Below are 14,236 nucleotides of genomic sequence, written 5' to 3' on the forward strand. Positions count from 1 at the left end.
GACCAACGATGTTTAACAACTGTACTGTTTCTATCAATCTTGATATATTCTGAATCAATATCATATTTACTCATTGCCATCTGCACTGCTCTTTAACATTACCCCAAACGTTGTTCATTGTTGTGATATCATTCATCATACCTACTATTTTGGCATTACACATCCTTGCTACCGTTGTCATCAACCGGAAATCACCATTCGGAAAAATTAGATAAAGTTTGAATTCTTATCTAATTCTTTTCTTAGTGACTTGTCTAAAGGAATAACAATGTCGCTGAAAAAAAAAATGATGATTATTCAGTTTTGATCAGCAATGTGTTAGCAGTCGATGAAGACAGAATGGTAGGAAGATTTGCTAACTATCAGAGATATAAAAACCAGTTTTGTATCTGTAACTGTTTGAAGCATGAAAACATGATTATCATTAAAACAATATTCATTATAACAAATATGCAGCACAGTGAAATCTTATTTTAAACTATTTTTTGTGTGTGTTTTGGGGTTGTTTTCACTCCTGGAGCGTGTGCTCATCACTATGTCATAGTTGACTGATCACATGACTAATCATGTGCCTGATCATATGACTTCGAAGAAATAATCACGTTCCCATTCCTCCTCTTCGTCACCTCGCTCTCTCGCTGCGTTTTCAAGTTTGATTTCGTTACGCTTTCCAGCCACAAAACACTTAATGAAATCGTGTCCGAGAGAAGAGATAATCACCTCATCGGCCAGTAGACTATCAATGGCCTCCTGCATGGTGTTCGGCAGTTTTGGAGTCAGCGGCGGAATGTCTTCATCTTTGTACGCATCTCCGATGACTCGTTCGGGGAGAGGCAAGCGGTTGATGATGCCGTCAATGCCAGCAGCGACTGTTGCAGCCAGACTTATGTACGGATTACACGCACTGGCTCCCATTCTGTTTTCAATGTACGTGCCACGCCCTCCCTGAATCTTCACCCGAAATGCGCAGGTTCGGTTGTCCATTCCCCAAGTCGCGTTGCTCGGAGCGAAACTAAACGGCTTGTATCGCTTCAAACAGTTGATGGTTGGACCCATTAGGAGCGCTAGTGCACCGGCGTGTGCATGTAATCCCGCCACCCAGTGTTGGCCTATGGTTGACAGCTTTAGAGGTTGAGAAGCATCATAGAGGAGGGGCTTCTCCCCGCTGACGTCCCAGAGCGAGTGACAAAAGTGTGCCGAAGATCCCGGCTTGTCTGCCCAGGGCTTCGACATAAAGCTGGCCATGTATCCATGTTTCTGCGCGATCTCTTTGATACCACTCTTATAGGTGTGTCCATTGTCCGCCGCGCGGATGCCAAACTCGGGCCGGTAGGTGATCTCGATCTGACCCGTCGCCGATTCCGTGCCGACAAATTCGACATCCACTCCAGCGGCGGGCAGACCTTCTAACACGTCCTGAGTGAAATCCTGGATCTTGAATAGACGCGACGTCGCGTTTGCGTTGGTAGACCTATCGACGGGTTCTTTCGTCTTTTCGTCCAGGAGGTAGAATTCGAACTCGTGCGCGGAGAATAGAGAGTAACCCATTTCTTCCAGGCGCTCAAGTTGTCTACGAGCGATGACCCTCGGGTATGCTTCCACCACTTTCCCTTCGTAAACACCCTCGACCAAGACCCGCGCTGTTTTCTTGCACCACGGCAGTACCTGAAAGGTGGCCAGGTCGGGAAAGCAAACAGCGTCCTCGTAATGAATCTCCTCGCCGAACCCGGTGCCATCGATCGGCTCCCCGTGAGGGTTGAACGACAGGTAGCCCAGGCAGAAATTCTGGCCGTGGATCGCTTTATCTCTGAAGTGTTTTACAGGGATCAGCTTGCAGTGCGGAATGCCGTACACGTCGCTCTGCTCGAAGCGCACCGATTTGATGTCAAAGAGATCGATCAACTTCACCGCTCGATCCATCTCGAACTAGGCAAGGTGTCAAACAGAAACGTCGAAAATTGACGGTTATTTGTGCATCAGCTTGTTTTTCAAACTGCTGAGTATTACATTTTTTTATTTCTTGTAAGCTGAATATTGTCTGTATTTTCTATTTTGTTTTACATTATTAAAAGAACGCTCTATAAAGTTTATAGGAAAGAATGAGCACTTAATCTGAAAGTAATGGTCAGGCTGGATACGGATAAACATGGTTCTACATCATCAGGTTCTACATCAACTTTTGCAGCAGACCAAGAAAGCCCTGACATTGAAATTAAAAATTGAATTGAATTGAATTCAATTCAATTGAATTCAACTGAATTCAATTCAATTTCATTTCTTTTCATTTCATTTCATGTAATTTTATTTGAATGCATTTCCCTGTCATCATCTCTGACACCTTCGTTTAGGTCGTATCAGCGCACTTTAAAGTGGATAAACGTGACTAACATTAAACTGCGATGCAGATGGGCTTGAATAGAATGCGGTGCATTTATCAATGTCCGAGTCTAAACTGCGGAATCTTCTGTTTAAAATAAATAGCACATGCTCGCACTCTGTGTTGTGTACATCCACTGACCTCTTCGTGCATACCGAGACACAAACGAGCAACATAGTCCATGGGCCAAGACCCGAAAAATGGGTTGTTGGTACCATCTGAGGTGGCACAACCTTTTTGGTGTCAGTTTGTTTGTCGGGCATAGATATGCTTATCAAGCTATGATAGCATTTCCAAATGAGTAGCTTAGTCATAATAAATGAATTTTTAACCAATTTGGTCTCGTTTTTATATCCCTATACTTCTGAATCGAAACTAAACCGCTATACAAAGAAGAGCACTGCCTTCTGTATGTCCACAGGTGTTCTGTTGTAAACGCGGTGCGCTTAGTCTTTACTCAAGGTAGCGAAGGGAATATCCAAAGGGTTATGATGTCCACAGCTGTCACGCGGTGCGCTTAGTCTTTATCTAGACCAATGTACCGTTATCATATCTAAAGTTCCTCTTAAAAGGGATTATCTATACTGTTTTTATACTACCCTATCAACAAATACATCAGTTTTAAACAAAAATCACTCTGTTCATTTACAATATCATTCATTATAATGTATCGTAGTGTACCGGTACATCGTTTTTGCGTTATCTTATATTGTTGGAGGAAATAAAGCGACATTGGCGTGGTATCAGCGTTTTCACCGTAGCGTTTTCGCCGGAAAATGATAAATAATTGAAAGATATGGTAAAATTCACGAGGAATTGCTTTTGTTGTTGTTGTTGTTTTTAGATAATAGGATATACACTGTATCATACGCTTTGGATATTCCCTTCGCCGTCTAGGATAAACACTAAGCGCTGTGGACATCATAACCTTTGGATATTCCCTTCGATGCCTTGAATAAAGACTAAGCGCACCGCGTTTACAACAGAACACCTGTGAACATACCACAGAGCTGCATTTTACAGCTCTATGGAACATACAGAAGACAGTGCTCTTCTTTGTATAGCGGTTAGTTTCGATTCAGAAGTATAGGGATATAACAACGAGACCAAATTGGTTAAAAATTAATTTACTATGACTAAGCTACTCATTTGGAAATGCTATCATAGCTTGATAAGCATATCTATGTCCGGCAAACAAAATGACACCAAAAAGGTATTGCCACCTCAGATGGTACCAATATCTGGCCTGGCCCATGGACTAACATACTGAATCACCACATCACTATTGAGAATAGCGTAACTACAGACAATGCTATCTATCCATACATGCAATTGAGGATTATGTAAACATATATATAAATAGATATATATGAAATACACATACATACATATACATGTATATATATACACACACACTCGAGAAAAAGCGAATCGCTCGAAAATTTGTGCGCCGAAATGAACAGTAGGTGAATACAGCATGAACTTGGTTTCAGTTTTACTTTTGACGATATATGTTATCGCACCAACACATGAAGAACTTACTCAATATACATATATGTGTATATATATATATATATATATATGTGTATATGTGTGTGTGTATATATATATATATATATAGAGAGAGAGAGAGAGAGAGAGGGGGGGGGGGAATCAGAATGTCCATTTTGATGAGTTTCTGTATTAAATGTCAACTTGCGGCTCACATACTAACTGACGATCGTTAACGCAGTTATTTCATCATCACGCCGAAAAAGGTTGATGCAAATGTCTATATCATGATGGCGTGTGTACATCATCCCCACAACATACTAAAAGTGCGCGCCTGAGGTGCCGCTCGCCACACTAACTTCGGTTACCTTGGCTTTTAATGATGATCAATTAAATGGACCGTCTGTAGCGCTTTTTAATTAGCTCAGCCACTTCTCAATCACTGGCACGAATGTATACTCAACGAGCCCCTCCAGGCGAACTCGTTGAAAAAAAAAATACACATAGCAGCAGAAGTTAATATGGGAAGCTGGCATGAGAAGGCTAAACACAAATGCCTGTCTGCAATATTAACGGAGAGCAGAGAAGAATATTGACGGACGTATTTGCTTTGGCCTTCTCGTCTTGCCGAACGTGCCGTCAGATATTATGCGACCCGCGCTCAGCTCTTCTTCGACAGATTAATAAACAGCTGCACGCTGCATGAATACGCAAGAGTCAAGTAGGGTCTTCGAAGAATTTCTTCGGGACAATCGTCAATAATGTCTTCAAGTGACATTTCTACTATTCAAATGCTATTCTGAGTAATCTTTTCCCCTTTACTACATTCTTTTGCAAAACCAAAAGATATACGATTGAGGTAAGTAGCTGTTTAAATTTCTACATATCTATATATAAAACTCAAATATGCCCATTTCGTACGGTTTTCTAAGTGAATTTACAATATTTCAGATAATTTAATTATGAAGATGGGAACTTAGCAATGCCTAAAATCATCCTGTACAATTAAAAGTAATTATTGAGGTATTTTGGGAAATCTTAGTGATTAAGACCAAGGACACTTCTGTCAGATGAATTACAAACATTCATAATAGTGTATATGGAATAACCACAAGGCCAGGATAACGCGGTTTCACGAAATGATAAAAGAATCATTCGCCCATTTCGCCGAATAGAAGGAAACTGTACAATTAATTACCAATTATTGGATAAAGTCAAATGGATATGAAACTTCGCGGGACGTCATCTAAATCTATATCATGTACATATGTAGAAGTGAGGATTCGTTTTCATGATGTAAACATGGCCAAGTTTCCCTCAATTTGAAGAGTGACACAATCCTTTGTAAGAAATGAACTTTTCACACTAGGAAACACACATGGGCGTGTGCGCAAACTCCATATTAAGGAGAATGGTCATTATGTTTTTTGTCGTCTCAGTGAATTTCTGATGCCCATGAGTGCAAGCGTAAGGGGCAGGAACTACAACTTAAACTTCACTGTTAATCGTTATAGTAGAAACGCTCTCAATCTCTGTATAGTCACATTGTTTTTTAGCACTTATTGGCACGAATTGTTAGAGAACAGGGGAGACACACACACACTCATAATACATAATAATATTTAGAGAGTAATACATGCATGTACAGCTGTACAGATAATCACATGTTGTGCACGGTATATGCATGCAAACGTAATAATTTTTTTTTCCATATTTCATAATTATTGTCATATAATCAAGACGTACATACAGAATATTTTTACTACTTTCACTGAGCGTGACAGGTAGATCTGCCAAGCAAAAGATACTCAGAAAATATACCTTAGTATTTTAACAGAAATTTTAAAAGAAATAAAAAAAAATCTCGCCTACCTTATTCTTCGCGGACAAATGCCGTACCTTGATGTTCCGATGCCGACCTGAGAGAGAATCAACAGGTCTTTCTGTAAGGTGCCTGCAGTATCCGACCGCTGTTTTCCGCCAAACTGATGCGCTCACATTCGATCGTGCCGGTGTATCTTTGCTCGTCTCTCCTCCTCCAGCCACGCCAGGCAGCGTCAAGTTTCAGCAAGGCGCGCCTGCCACGCGCCCGTCTTTCTTCATCTCGTGTAAAGAAATCTAGAGAGGATGATGGCGCGAATTGCTCCAAGCGGGAGAACTATTACACGTCGGGTTTTTAATGAATGCGGAGGCTCCGGGGAAAATTGATGAGTTGTCTACAGAGAGGCATGGAAAGCCGCATGATACTCCTTCTTTTTCTTTCTTCCTTTCTTTCGTTCTTTCTGTCAGTCTTTCTTTCGTTCTTTCCTCTAGCCGTTAGAAAGGGATGGTAGACTTGGGCAATAATCCAGATCATAGTAAGCACTCGTTTGCGATGACCCATGGAACCACAGACTTTACAAAACATTGAATAGCTTTTCAGAAGACCAGTTGAATGCAGCAAAGCAGAGAGTGGTAATTTACATTGTAAGGGCTGCATTCAGAATGTCTTTAATTGATTTGGTTACAAGGAACACGAATTCATCTGTCATGTCTGTACATTCCGATATGCAGTCCTTTATGATTCATGAATGAGTGTTTGACTTACTTTATTATATTGACTTCATGAAAACTAATCCCGTATAAAAATGTCTCTGTTACAAGTTAATTTCTAAAGAAAGTTTGAAATAACCTTTATCTGCACATGCTCAGATTGTAACTGATGTGAATTGGCTTATTTTATACCTCTGCTGCATATAGTCTACGTCTGCTCCTCAAAGCTCATTTGTATAACCCAGAATATTGAATGAAGATAATGATTGCTGAGTATCTCCCATCATGTATATAAATCATTCATTACACAATTACTGACACAATTTTATCGCAGTCATGGGATTTGTGTGACACTCTCTTTGAATGACAAATTTGTATCTTACACATTACTCAATAGTCATGAGACTATTAAGATTAATTTTTATACAGAGTACAGTATGCAAAAAGTAGACATCGGAGACACCAAAGAATGCGCTTTTTTTAATTAATGAGAGTGTGCGTTCAAAGTATTTGTGTTTTTTTAATCACATTATGCAGAAGTACATGTCCGTGACATTTACACGCTACATTCTACAATCTTTGTCTTTTTAGTGGGTCCCTCCATTTTCACACTTTGCGTATTGTTTATTTTCATTCCTATCACATCAGTTTTCATGATAATGTAATAATCACCAAAAGGCTCCACAATATTGCATGCTCTTTTCATTTTACATTGCTTTGCTTATGAAACGTTGTTCTGTGTTATTAAAAAAGGGAAATATATATATTCTCGTCGAAGAATGAAATTAAAAAAAAAAAAACCCGATTTTTTTAATTTGAAGGAACGCTAGGTTTTGGAAATGGCGTATCAAATTACTGTATAATATCATTAATGCGGATTAAAAAGATTCCGAAGCCTTTAACGTGCAAGTCCCCTGACAACGAAATGAGATCAGGAAAAGAAGGCGACATAATCATTTACACACACACACACACACACACACACACACACATGCAAAAAGATATTTACTATATATATATATATATATATATATATATATATATATATACAGATAATATCGTCGTGCGCATGGCAGATTGTCGGTAGGGTGTGGAAGTGGGTTAACAAAAATCTGCAATGCCCAGCAGGGAAGCGCATTAACGACAATCTACCATGCGCACGACGACATAATTATTATGTATATATGTATATATATCATTTTTATATTCATGTTTATATTTATATTTATATTTAGAGAGGTCACTGAGTTGATTGGTTGACTTGGTTGGTTGGTTGATTGGTTGAATAAAGCAATGACCCCACCTTGAATTTTCCCTTGATATTCTGAATAAGAAAACCCGCTAGTAGATCTAGACATCCGGTATTTTTGATAAGGACACACTTTTCTCTAAAAACGATGAGAGCTATCATAAAGCTATCTGACTTCCACCCGTGAATAAAGCTAAAACTTCTTTCTTAATCAAACAAAAATTTTGAGCATTGTCAGGCAAAACAAATCCATGTTATTTGCCGTGTGCATTATAATTTTATGATGAATAATGTCAGTTTGTTTGTTTGTTTGTTTGTTTGTTTGTTTATAAAGTTTATATCACCAAAAGAAAAGAATGATTACCGCGACTCAGTCATAATGGCGTATACCTCTTTTCTAACATTGATATTAGTATTTGACTTGTAAATCGTCATCTTTGGATGAAAAAATGGATGAAAAAAAAAACATTTTTATGAATAGGACATCAATACGCTCGTGTTATCTCACAACATCATGCATTAACAACAGAAATGGATCTTTCTGGTATCGTTTTTGCAGCAAACGAATGTCACGTGATTGGAATGACAACGTAAATGATGCTGTCTCGAGGGCTATGAATGTTAATATGTGTAGATGTTCAGAAAAATTACGTTTTTGGAGAACCTCTCTTTAATCTAATCCTGTTTTCATTATAGTTCCCATTTATCTTGCAGCAGATAAGTGTGGTCATGTTAGAAATAATCATTAGATAAAGATATATATGTAAATATATCATGTATGTATACATATATATATATATATATATATTTATATGTGTGTGTGGTGAATTTTTGAGCAAAGAAAATGGGTTTTCACTGTTTATCATTTATTTACGGTCAGTTTGCCCTATCTTTGTCTCAATATATATAAATATATGTATATATTATAATCTGATGTGGATATAAACACATACACCATTGTATACAAAAAACACCCCGTGAATTTTGCAAACACGTCGAGCGATTCATAGTGAAGAGAGAAAGGAAAAGAAGTCGGAGACAGCTCAAGACGGGGCTCCTGCCGGGCGAAGTGGGGAAAGTGAATGCCGTGGTTTTTGTTGAACTTGTCTGCACTATGCATACAGAACCACCAGCCCTGATCGATACCACGAGAGATTAATATCGCGCCTGATCGACAACGGGTCTCGCCCGCTAGTTCTCTTCTCGCGAGGAAAACATCGACCGCCGTTTAATTTTCCCCGAGTTTCTCTCTCTGCGCGGACAAGAAACGCGGTACACGTTCGAGGTAAATTTCCCCAGGGTAACTTTCCGCGCACTGCCCCGGGATAACGGATTACAGATATCGCGGTTCTCTATCCCCCATCTATTGATGACAGGATAGCAGGAAAAAAGCTATGTATGTGGGCCAATGCTAGGAAACGATTTTTTTTTCGAGCCTTCGTAACCCATGCTGTATTTCGAGCCGACATTACAAAGCAGACACAGGCAGGCACTTTTTTCTGCCGTTGATCCTTCTCGAAAGAGAATGGTCAATCAGAAGTAATGAAGCAGTCTATGATGTGGTACTCAACGATGCTGGCTTTCAAATCACGGGGCAGTTAATGCCTAACGAGTGTATGAGGAAACCTACAAAATGAGCAACGAGGAGAGCTTTATCAGTGAGGGCGCAAGTCCCAAAACGAAGTGCAGGAACCTCCCCGATTAGGGGTTGATTAGATACGTTATAGGTCTCCTGGGTTAAAGGCCGGAGAATTTTATTTCCGAAATTGAAACGTCATCTTTATTAGCATTCCAATGAATAATTGTCAAATTTCAATCAAATTGTCCCACATTTGTTTAGCCGGTTAAAAAAAAAAGGAGAAGAAGCATAGTACACAGTGTATACACGAACCAGTTCCAGTACATAATATGCATACATACCATCCTCCTTGTGGCTCATTTTGTAGGTTTCGTCATATCATGCACCCGTCATGCATTAAATGGGTAGGATCTAAATGGAGGTTTGTCCTTGTTACGTTAGGATCATCTTTTTCAGTCTCTCCTTCGCTCCCTACCACCTCCTTCTCTCCCTCTCTCTCTCTCCCTCTCTCTCTCTCCCTCTTTTTCTCTTTTCTCTGTTTGAGTTTCCTCTCTCTCAATCTCTCTCATTACTCTGTACGTGTGCAAATGAATGAATGAGCAGTGCAGTTTCAATATATCGAAATTGAGATCGCCTTTGTATACCAGCGTGTGATGTTAGCGAGCATACCGTTGTGTGTCTGTGTGTCTGTCTCTCTGTCCGTCACTGCGTAGCGATGCAAGGTGTCGCTGTGCAAAGTGCATGTATTTACATGTTTTCACCACAGGGAAGTAGGGCCACCTCCTTGTTTTCACACAGCAAATAATAGCTACTGTACAATACACCAGCAAAGGTGTATATATAGGTCCTACCTCACAGATCATGCAGTATTGTGTATCAGGTTGTTTACGTAGTGAACGTGCCGATGTTTCGTATTCTCATTTCGTTCCTCCCTTTCTTTCTTTCTTTTTTTTTTCTTTTCTTTTCTTTTCTTTTCTTTTCTTTTCTTTTCTTTTCTTTTCTTTTCTTTTCTTTTCTTTTCTTTTCTTTTCTTTTCTTTTCTTTTCTTTTCTTTCTTTTCTTTTCTTTTCTTTTCTTTCTTTTCTTTTCTTTTCTTTTCTTTTCTTTTCTTTACTTTTCTTTTCTTTTCTTTCCGTTCTTCTATTAAGGTCCCTACAAACAAATAGTTTCGAAGTTCAATCCGCAAATATTCTCCCTCGTGAACACTAATTCCAAACCATTTGACTTTACACAGTGAATTTGGTACACGGCGTTGAGTTACAGACTTACCACGTAAAGAAAAGCTTGACTTGAAAATTAGAAAATACTGGGGGTGAGGGGGAGTATCGCTTGCATGTCCAACGGATAAGTAATTGTCTAATTTCTTAATTCATCAGTTGGTTCAATCAGCTGCAGAATCAATCAAAAGTTCGTAACTATTTTCTTCCATGATTCAGGAAACGCTATGACATCTTCGAATTTGCCAGAATTAACAACAGGTAGACGGGTATATCTCGTCTACCACCACACCGGCCATCTTGCTTGCTGTCAACTGGCGGCTCTCGTTGAGGCTACTGCCCTCTCAGACCATCAAAAAGATGCAATATGCAATGTAGACTCAAAGCTACGTCGCGCGTATACAAGTATATAAACTGTCAATGTATGCATGTGTATGATATATATATATCTTATACAGATATTGACTGGTACGGGGTGGAATATTATACAGATATTGACTTGCCCGAGGTGGAATATAACATTTGAAATGCTCGCGGGAATTATATTTTTGTCGAGGATTATTATATTTTTCCGAAGCGCGTAGCGCTGAGGAAAAATATAGTATTCCGAGACAAAAATATAATTCCCCAAGAGAATGAAAATGTTATATTGCTACCCAAGGAAAAAGTCAATATCTGTTATATCATATGACCTTCACCTTCAAAGAATAAAGGGTTGTAAAAAGCGAATACGAAGCGACTGTCGGGGTTCCGAGCCAGCCCACGCGGCCTGTACGCGCGTAACGCGCAGTAAGTCAGTGAATGCGCAATCGAGCAGGCCACACATCATATAAAGTGTAACTTGAATCTGCAATGTATCAAACATCGTTTAGCTTGCTTGGAAAGAGAGCATCAAGAGATAACTCTACCTGATCGATGAACAGGCTCTGTCCTCCACCATCGTTCCGGAAAAGTAAAGTAAGTAAGATCTAACACGTTACACCTGAGCTCAGATCTAGGGCCTATAAAGTATACTAATGCAAACCAATGTGACAAAAAAAAAATGCAGAAAAATGTACAGAAAATACTTGTGAAAACTTACCATTGGCATTGTAGCTTATGCAGATTGCTGATAGACCTATTGATCATCAGTGTCAGAATACTCGTAACTCAGATGTTAAGAAATCCAACAAGTTTTGCAACGTTTTTCAGCTGGTAAACAAACACTCCAAACGCAGTAGAAGTTTCTGTAAATCCAAATTCCAATGTCAACTTTGCGATGACCGTCGCAGTAAGGTGAAATCTAAGTAGGAAAATAGTCCACTTGAAGTTGACGTCAATTAAATTCCAACTCCACAGTGAAAAAATCGAATTGTAACGTTAATATGAACAGTTGAAACAGGAAAATGCTGATCTGACCACCGTCAAGTAGACCATCAACGTTATGTAACAGTTAGAAGCATAGCGTTGGGATGTGTAGGCCTACAGCTAACGAATAAGTCTCTGTAATTATTAATGCAGACCTAATGTAACGTTAGATGATAGATCTAACAGTTCTGTAACTTCGATCTAACAACGTCAGATCTAACCTTAGATCTAACGTTAGACATATAATATAGGTCTGTCTAGACCTAGATTGACCACCGATATTTTGTCATGACCCTATAAACGTTAATTGTAAAAGTTTACCGTACAATGATAAAAATTGCACTGCCGCTTCTTGTCTAAGGCGAGCTTGTTTGACAGAACATTAATTTGTGGGGATGACTGAGTCTGACTCTGCTGAGATTGAGAGCTCTGCGACAAAGCAGTCTCTTCTGCATGTTGTAACGGTACTGATACGAGAGCTGTTGATCCTTGTCCCGCGCTAGTAGTAGACAGTGTAGAACTAGAACTAGGCTTAGGAGGAATTACAGTAGTCGAAGGTTCCTCATCACTTACTGATGAAAGGCATCTACTCATCCGTCTTTTTTTTTTTTTTTTTTTTTTTTTTTGCTTCATCGACGTAGGCATAGTGTTTGATGCTACTTTCGGACTTGTGTCCGGATACTGACATAATGTGTCTGGCCTCGAATCCACTGGCGTCTAGGACACGAATCGATGTTGCGCGTAGGCAGTGATTCGTGTATATTGTTTATGTTTGTGCTTCAAGGGATATTTTCCTCATTTTGTCACCCAAAGTGTTCTTACCGACGGGAGCATTGCAGTACCACACTTGCTCGTCACTTTCCACGTTCACTTTTGGACGTTGAAAAAAAAATCGTCATTAGCTGGATTGAGATGGGAAACATAAACTTGAAATGCTTCAACTGGACAGTCTGGTTTGTGGGTTTCATACATTCTTCCTTGCTGACTATGGGAGTCATCCAGTGATTCTCCACGATGATTTTTATTCAGTTTGTCACTAGCAAGGTAAACGTATCTCTCATTTGTTGAATCAGTCGCGATGTCAAAATCTGTTTATGAAAAATTGCGTAAGTTTTCTCTACCGCGATTGCAAAGGTGCAACATAATGTCAACGAACACTTTCTTCTGAAGGCCTCTGGGAGTACTCACATCCAGTGCTGATGACGATTTGATTTTCAACATGTCCTCCTGTGTAATAGGATCTTTGTGCACCACAGATCCTTTGCCTTCCTTCTTTAGTTTAACGAGAATTGCATGAAACATTTCATTTGCCTCCTTGAATTGAGGGTCATTTACAACATCGAAAGCACTCACTTTCTTGAAATGTCTCTGTAGTCCATATCGCAGAGTTATCATCGATCTCTTACTGTAGAATTCCCCATTCGATCTGCGAACTTCAGCGTAAAATGAACGGAGAAACTTATTCAGTTCTTGCGCTGTTATCGTCTCGGAAATGCTTAATCCTTTGGCTTCTGTGTAAGCTTTCAATATATTCTCCGCTAAGTTGATGACTCTTTTAGTAGATTTGGAGTCTTTTTCATCTATTAATTGCTCCAGATCATCCTCTCCAAGAGATGCGAAACGATTTGTCGAACACGCCATTTTGGCGAAAACAAATGTAACTAACGTTAGTTAGGTCCCTATTGCAATTTCATATTTCGCGCTACGCGCTTACGCGCTTATTACATTGTACATTATACTATATAGTAATGTGCATGTTACTGTATGGTAAGTTGCAAAGCATCTGCGCGAGAGCAGACGTTTGTTTTTGATTCTATTGTTTACGTCACTTCTCGTGATATAACGCGCCTGTTGTTTACATACGGGGTTATATTTCATGATTGTACGTAATTTACGTCATGTTTTGGAAATATAACGCTTCTCATCCTCGTAACCCTGGTCACGTGACAGCATTTTGACCAATCCCGCATTGGTATCTATATAGGTCATAACATTCTTTGGACCGCCAGGAGTTATATTATCCCAAGGGAAAATATGATCACGAGGGAAAATATAACTCCCTGGCGTTCCAAAGATTGTTACATTCCACCCCCTACCAGTCGATATCTGTTATATTAGATGGCCTTGCACCTGACTGTGCTTTACAGAAGAGCCTACATTAACGACGCATAGCCTAACCGTTCATACGCTCATGTTAGCCCGACCATACGCTGTGTGCGCGCTGTCGCTGTCGCGATTTTGTACAATCTAGCGGCGACTGGACTGTGTAGTTGCTAGTACGGTATCTACTGTGTAGGCTCATGTCCTCTCAAACGACAGTAGGCCCGATAGTAGGCCTACTAACGTTAACGTTAGGCTCAAGTCAAGTACCGACGCTTTAGGGCTCTATTAGGCTCAGGTCCAAAAGATCTAACGTAAGAATCTACACGGTCTAACGTTACGTA

The 14,236-nt window shown here is 39.6% G+C and overlaps 1 protein-coding gene and 1 pseudogene across 1 annotated transcript; both read right to left on the reverse strand.

Moving 5' to 3' along the window:
* Nucleotides 1-576: 576 nt before the first annotated feature.
* LOC139743794 (lengsin-like) lies at nucleotides 577-5,867 on the reverse strand. The gene is made up of 2 exons (XM_071654248.1): nucleotides 5,741-5,867; nucleotides 577-1,926 (listed from the first exon to the last, which is right to left on the reverse strand). The coding sequence occupies exon 2, from the start codon at nucleotides 1,918-1,920 to the stop codon at nucleotides 577-579; it is 1,344 nt and encodes a 447-aa protein (XP_071510349.1). The 5' UTR covers nucleotides 1,921-1,926; nucleotides 5,741-5,867.
* A 6,511-nt stretch (nucleotides 5,868-12,378) lies between these two features.
* Nucleotides 12,379-13,514, reverse strand: LOC139743782 (uncharacterized; annotated as a pseudogene).
* Nucleotides 13,515-14,236: the final 722 nt, after the last annotated feature.

The sequence above is a fragment of the Diadema antillarum genome, unplaced genomic scaffold (assembly GCF_040938485.1).
Source record: "Diadema antillarum isolate AM-2024a unplaced genomic scaffold, OU_Dant_1.0 seq00001106_RagTag, whole genome shotgun sequence".
Lineage (NCBI taxonomy): Eukaryota > Metazoa > Echinodermata > Echinoidea > Diadematoida > Diadematidae > Diadema > Diadema antillarum.

Coding starts and splice junctions, on each gene's coding strand:
- LOC139743794 (XM_071654248.1), bottom strand. CDS start 1,920: ATGGATCGAGCGGTGAAGTTGATCGATCTCTTTGACATCAAATCGGTG.